We start from the raw sequence: 6,770 nt of genomic DNA, 5'->3' as shown, positions 1-6,770 counted from the left end.
GCGGCAAATCCGCAAGAAGGTTTTTGCACTGCTGCTAAGCTGTAACGACACTTGACTAATGCAGTTGCCCATTGATTTCATTCTTATTGTTTCCTTTACAACCCTTTTGATGTCGTTTACTTCCCTGTGTATTATTTCTGTTTCGGACCAGCGTGGTATACAACATTACATTCTTGAACATGTTTCGCTATTTCCGAATCAGTCGCGTTGTTTTTGACATTTCTTTTGTGTTCAGTCAATCTATCATTTATACACCTCGACGTTTGACCCACATACTTAAAACCACATTCCAGGGGAATTTCGTATACCACTCCATTATAACACGGAATAGACTTCTCTCGATGCATTTTTTGTGCAATCCCTTACACTCTTGTGGAAGGGCATGAGCTTACTCAACTTATAGTCCGAACTGTGGTGGTGGAAAGGGATGAGTTCTTTGTTATCTTTTGGCTTTGGAGGTCGCGAAGGTTCTCTGGTGAAGATTGTGGAGTGTATATAAGAGGGTGACCGAATAAACTTGTTTTTAGCTGTGTTAGAGACGTATCCTCGACTGTTCCTTTTTCTTCTACTTTGAAACTTCCTCTTTTCCTGCCTCAGTCTCAGGCTAACATCAGAATGGTTAATTTCCACCAGCTCGCCTGAGCACTCACTACAATATCTCCTTTTGTACTTAGTCATTTTTTCTTCTTATTTATTTTAATGAATTCATAATCGCTCTGCAGTAGTTCAAGACGGTCGCATAAAACCGGATTTCTGAAGGGTGCCTTTACAATTAGCAAGTGGAGACACTGTGCACATAAGTCCAGAGTTTTGGTTTTATAACAGGTTGAATAACGCTTCCAGCATTGCAGAAATCATAATGCATGTGCGATGTTTTACTTTCAAGTAATACAGATTCGAAGCTATCTCTTTGATAACAACAGCGAATCTATTAGCGCCGCATAACTAGAGATAACGTAAATGTTCTATCTAAATAAATAGGTCGCTTTAATAACGGTTTAATAATAAAATGATTAAATGAATAGAACAATATTATGTACACACGACACTCACATTGTCAGATTTAAAACATACGAATGGTAGGCGATATTTGCATGCATCATGTTATGCAATTAGAGAAATTCGAATCTCAATTTGAATGGAAACCATCCTCTTGCATTGGCTGCGTTTACATGGATGCGACAATAGTGCATATAATCGGGACTCGATTATTTTTTTTTTATTGGTAGCAGATGGGTAGAAGTGGAAGAAGTAGGAAGGCAGGCTGCGTGTGATTGGCGCTTTCTCGATTCGATGTGCTACAATCGAATTCATGTAAACGTACCATGGGTAATGAGACATCGGTAACTCCTAAAACAGAAGGGTGCGCTTGCGATATGGCACGTGCCTAGCTTCATTAGTTAAAGCGACCAGACTACACTACTCACAAATGATTTTATTTTTGGAGCATTAAAAGTTCCAGATTGCGACTCTTTACTACCGGGGGATTTTTGAAACTGAAGAACCATTGAGAATCAGTTCTTTACATGTCATCACTTTTTTCTTCCCCGAGAATCCTTCTATAAAAACATTTATAAACACAGGTCGAGGTATTTTCATTAGGAAGTTATTTTGCGCATTCTAGAGACTCATACAGTTAAAAAACGAATAGGTTATTACCAATAAACTCGTACATAGAGTGCCGCGTAAACCTGGTTAATTCATGTAGCTATGCCGATTGTCACTCGGAGGAGAAGTAACGTCAGTCAGAAATGTCAGGATACCCTCTAATTGGCGTGCAGGTACTGGCTTTACAATCTAGCTTTCGTGGTGGGTCCAACTGGATGTCTGATTAAACTGAACTTCGAGCTGAACGGGTGTACGGAAGTAGCGGCTAAACATTTTGCTCGGTTCATGCGTTTTCAACATACGTTTTCGCTTTCATCCATGCCCTCAGAAGTTGGAATAGCACATTTTCGTACTTCAAAATCACAATGTGTAAACATTTATACCTGGCAACTGTCACAGAGCTTCAGGGGAAAGGTTTGTATCCTAAAGTGGGAGCTCAAGCAAATATTGTCAGACATTAAAAAAACCTGACAAGAAATTCTATTTTTATTCCCCTGTTTCATCTTCTGCACATCAGGTGTCTGAGGGTTTGGAATTGAAAGGCGGTTTAGCTCAATTCAGTACTGCCTAGCACAAACGTTTTCCGGACTTCGCTGTACTGCACAATAAATGATTTCAATGTAGGGAACAAGAAATATTAGGAAGGAAGTAACATGGTGAACATGAAAACGATTTAAAACATGTTTGCAATCCACATATGGAATGCCTATTGCAGTAAATATTCTAGAGAAAATATTAGGATGTTACATACATGAGGTACCTTGTGTCCGCATTTCTAAGTGCATGTATTACACTTCATAGATCGACCTGCAATGGCGATAGAACATTTGAAGTAAACAAGGGGATGGTCATGCGAACAGCGGCTGATATTACATTTTTTCTGGCTTTTTTTTTAAATTTCGGTTGGCATTCCTCTATGAAGTAACAAGCAAACCACCCAGAACAGGACGAGCTTGCACGAGATATAACAAGAACTAGAGTATATAACTCAGTTCAACATATAACTGTCCAAAAACAGTTTTTTTTTAACTTTAAATGTCTACGCATCGCTGTGATATCAAGTAGTTTATAATTGCCCACATTTTAAAGTTACTTTTCTTCAATCTTATATTAGGAGAAAGTACATGCGCGCATAGACCTTCTAAAAAAACTCCGAGTATGAATTGCACAAATTATATTATGATGCTAAGTAAATACGGAACCTTAGTTTACCGGTCTTGCACAAACTGAAAATATATTTTTAGTATAACTTTGGATTGCTCGTGTCCCCACGCCAATGTTTTCTTCGCGACCCATCCAGAAAAGCAGGTCACTCCACTTCACCCTGTCCAAGGTCTGCTGTGATGTGTTCATGACGTGCAACCAACGTATGAGCACGTGCTGACGTGCCTGTGGTACGCGTAGAGTGGGTACAGTCCAGGCAGGGGCACCGACGGTAGAAGCACGGCCGGTCTCACGACCTCATCTCTTCGGTAGACGAGCTGGTCATCCCGTACGAGGACCTTGACGGACGCTGTCCGGCAACCGGGGCTCACTAGTGCTGGGGAGAGATCGCACTCCTGTCCTTGACGTCTCTTTGTCTTGTAACGTCTGTTCTGGAACCAGATTTTGACCTGCGAAGAATGAAACAAATGGTTGCACCCGAAAACGGTTCATTTTAAGCAAGAGGACTACAACAGCTTATGTCCCTATTGGGCAGGAGATCGAACTATAGGGGGCGCTCTGACCCGTTTGTTTTCCCCACGCTCGGTGTTTACTCAACACAAGGCCTGTGCACATGCCAACAGGCCTTATGGGCATGGCCATGTCATCTTCTACAATAGAGCGCGGGGCACAGTTTAATGTAAAAAATACTAACAATCGACGAAGCGACGTTAAGTGCCGGATCTATCCTCAGAGAATGGGAGCTTGACCCACTTCGGCTTTTGTGCTAAGCTGGGATCGTGCATGCTGCATTGTTCATGCAGGCCGTTGTGGAAACAAAAGAGCCCCTCCTCCCCCTCGCCGGAGAACACGAACTCCAGCCGAACGCTGACGCCGTGTTCGGTTATGTCGGCCGAGCGCTGCGTCATTGTATTTGTTGTCCCCATCCGTGTAGTTGATAAGTTAACCGCTTGGGGCGTCACGGTCTGTCCTCCTCCCCAATAATATCCCGAGACGAAGACTACGAAACAACTATTTCATTGTTCGTGGCATTACGCGGGCGCACGTACAAACTCTTCATTCTTTATTCAAGAAGAACCCGCAGCGCCTCTCGGCCATTAATGCGGGAGAGAGGGGGCGGGGGGTCAGAGTGCATTATATAACAAACAGCATTCTCGTGGCACAACATTTCCCCTGGTAATGAATTTCACTCTAATATGGTTCGCACAGGAATGAGTGTCTCAATATATTTGACCGCCCTGTCAGATTTCGCAAGAGCGATATGTTCGCGGTGGTAAACATGTTCGCGATTGTACTCCTTTGTCTGTCCGATGGAGCATGGAGGGCGTATTTTTATCTTGTTATATTACATTTAACAGGAGCACAAGAATGGACCTGAAAGTGTGCAAATAAACTTTAAAATGAAGCACTCAGCAAGACGTGGGCATGTAAAATCCCATGCATGAAAACACATTAGGACTTCAGTTTCAGATTAAAACTTCCCCCGGGCTGGTCATCAAAATGTTTTAACACTCGGAGTGCTTTGCAGAAAATGAGGTCTACTGGAATTTCCTGGAAGTGTACGTCATGAAATTTACATGAAGTGCTGCACTTGTAGAGTGCCCTCTTCTATTGTGGTGCTATGCTTTGTGTTTCGTGTTGTACTCGCCGTTAATCAACATATCTGTTCAATGGTTTGCTTATTCTCATCTCGAGAAGTTATTCCGAGATTAGTGGCTTCGATAAAATTAAATACTGACCGTGCGAAAAGAAAAGAAAGCATTAGAACGCCTACGTTCGATTTGCTCTGTTTTCCGAAAGACCGCAATGGACGCCACGAGCCATCCTAGTATGTCCATCGCTTTCAACGATACCACGCGACTACGCGCCCCGCACGTTTTTGCGTACCTTCCAGAGGTCACGCTACCCTTACACAATATTGAATTGTGTTGAATGCATTGTAGCGTCCTCTGCGTTCTATCGTATGAAAAAACGCAGTAGAGCTGTTTTGCTCAGGAGAACCTCTTACTACCGCTTTTTTTTTGTTCCTTTACCGTGATAACAGCAGCTTACTTGTGTTTCTGTGAGCTTGAGCGCGTGAGCCAAGTCTGCTCTTTCAGGACCGGACAGATAGCGTTGATGACTAAATCGCCGCTCCAGCTCGTAGACCTGCGCGTGAGAGAAAGCTGCTCGGCACCGCTTCTTCTTGCTTTTCAACTTTTCCCCCTGTGACGGCTCTGAAAAATATTAAAAAACACAAACATACCACGAAAACTTGTAGAACATTGATTTTTCATAATTATTTTATTCCTTTTCTTTAAAACAAAATGTTGCGTGGAGTGTGGCAATAGACGGCCGAATGCTCCACACTGCACCATGATAGCTCGGTCGCCCTTTCTTCGATTTCAAAACCGCTTCCGTATCATTCCTGACAATCAACCTAAACGTGCGAAAAGAAGCATTCGCATTTATTGAAATAGATCACGGAATCAACGTTTTGGGCACGTTTTACGAAAGCCGTACCGCATTATGAGTTAGACTCTTTTTTTTTTTTTTGCAGATATCGATTATATTGGGGTTGGTAGATATGTTCACTAACTGACAGATCTATATTTTGACCTGTCCAGAAGAAGCCCTAAGCCTAAGAAGTGAGACGCTGCCATGGGAATCAGAGGAACTCGTACTATCCCGAACGATAAGAGCGGAAACATTCCTTGACGCCACTTCGACGTATCTTTAAATGGCTGTGGTTCGGCCTAGGAATAGAATGCGAAGTTGAGGTCCCATACTACGAACGTTTTAGAACTTGAGCTCGTTAGGACCACGAGCGTAGAAAAGGGCCAGTTTAGGTGTTTTAGCTCATATCGTTCGCGAGTTAACAAATCAGAAAAGGAGACACAAGCAAGCTTTTTGGCAATCGGGAACCAGTTGTGCACGCCGCCCGTCGCCTGTTCAAAAAGCATCTTCTGAGTAATACTTTTTCAACACCATAAAGAATGATCAAAGCACGTGCATTTGCATTTCGACGCCATCGCAGTGAAAGTGAGCGCACATTCATATTAAACCCGTACGTTGCTTTAGCGCTCGGCTAAGCCTCGCACCCAGTCATTCCGTCGAAGGACGCTCGGCGTCGGGTTTGGGCCCAATGGACCCTTTCCAAATACCGACGGCACCAGGCTGTGGTTCCACGAACTAAAAATCGAGGAAGTGACCTACCTGCGCTACCAATCGATAATGGGAGCTACGCTACCAGTTGCTTCGCTCTCTGAGCTGCGTCGCGTGCCCAACGTGACTTTAAAGAGGGAAATCCGTAGCGTCCACCCAAACGTCGTGTTTTTCCTTCCGTCCACTTTCTTTTTTTGTGTAACGCAATTATATATATGCTGCAATTACGTCTTCTACTCTTCGTTCTACAGCCTCATTCCGAATTTCCTCGATTTTTCGTTCCGACTTCTACCGCTTGGCATTGGGCGCTCGCGCGTGCGCAGAATGCTTCTCGAAAAGGTCCATTGCTGACTCGACGCCAGGCATGTACACGTTACCCCCAAAAAGTAACTAAATACGGTTACTCGTTACTCGCTCAAAAAGTAACTAAATCCGTTACTCGTTACCGATTCCCAAAAGGAACGCCTGAGTTACCTCAAAAGTAACGAGTTACTTTTCGCGTTACTTTGACGACCGAATACACAACTGATTTTGTTTCAGGGTTTATTGTTTTCTTTTTAGTAGCCACTGCACTTAAGCAGTAGCTGCCTCTCGAAGCTTTCATCGGTTACTTTTCCCCGCTTCATTGAATATACATCTCCGGCGACGCTGAAATATCTACTGACGCGCTCGAAGGAACGGCTGTGTTGTGCTTCAGGAAGGCCTGGTGAATCTTCAGGAAGCTACGCATTCATTGAGGACAGCGAGTATGGGTTCTGTGCCTTCTCGTGCTCGCAACCTCCGAGTTTACATTCGGTCCATACCCGGTTCTAGAAGCAGAAGGTTCAACCAACGAACCTTATTGTGTTCGCTGG

General features: G+C 43.6%; 1 protein-coding gene across 1 annotated transcript; it reads right to left on the bottom strand.

Annotated features, from left to right (window-relative positions):
- Positions 1 to 2,834: 2,834 nt before the first annotated feature.
- LOC121837247 (homeobox protein Nkx-3.2-like) lies at positions 2,835 to 5,279 on the bottom strand. The gene is made up of 3 exons (XM_042292832.1): positions 5,264 to 5,279; positions 4,825 to 4,988; positions 2,835 to 3,221 (listed from the first exon to the last, which is right to left on the bottom strand). Exons 1-3 carry the CDS (start codon positions 5,277 to 5,279, stop codon positions 2,958 to 2,960), a joined length of 444 nt encoding a protein of 147 aa, XP_042148766.1. The 3' UTR covers positions 2,835 to 2,957.
- Between the last annotated feature and the right edge of the window lie 1,491 nt (positions 5,280 to 6,770).

This window comes from Ixodes scapularis, unplaced genomic scaffold (assembly GCF_016920785.2).
Source record: "Ixodes scapularis isolate PalLabHiFi unplaced genomic scaffold, ASM1692078v2 PGA_scaffold3__209_contigs__length_174095766, whole genome shotgun sequence".
Lineage (NCBI taxonomy): Eukaryota > Metazoa > Arthropoda > Arachnida > Ixodida > Ixodidae > Ixodes > Ixodes scapularis.
Note: the sequence above shows the minus strand (reverse complement) of the source record. Positions and strands in the feature narration are given on the sequence as shown.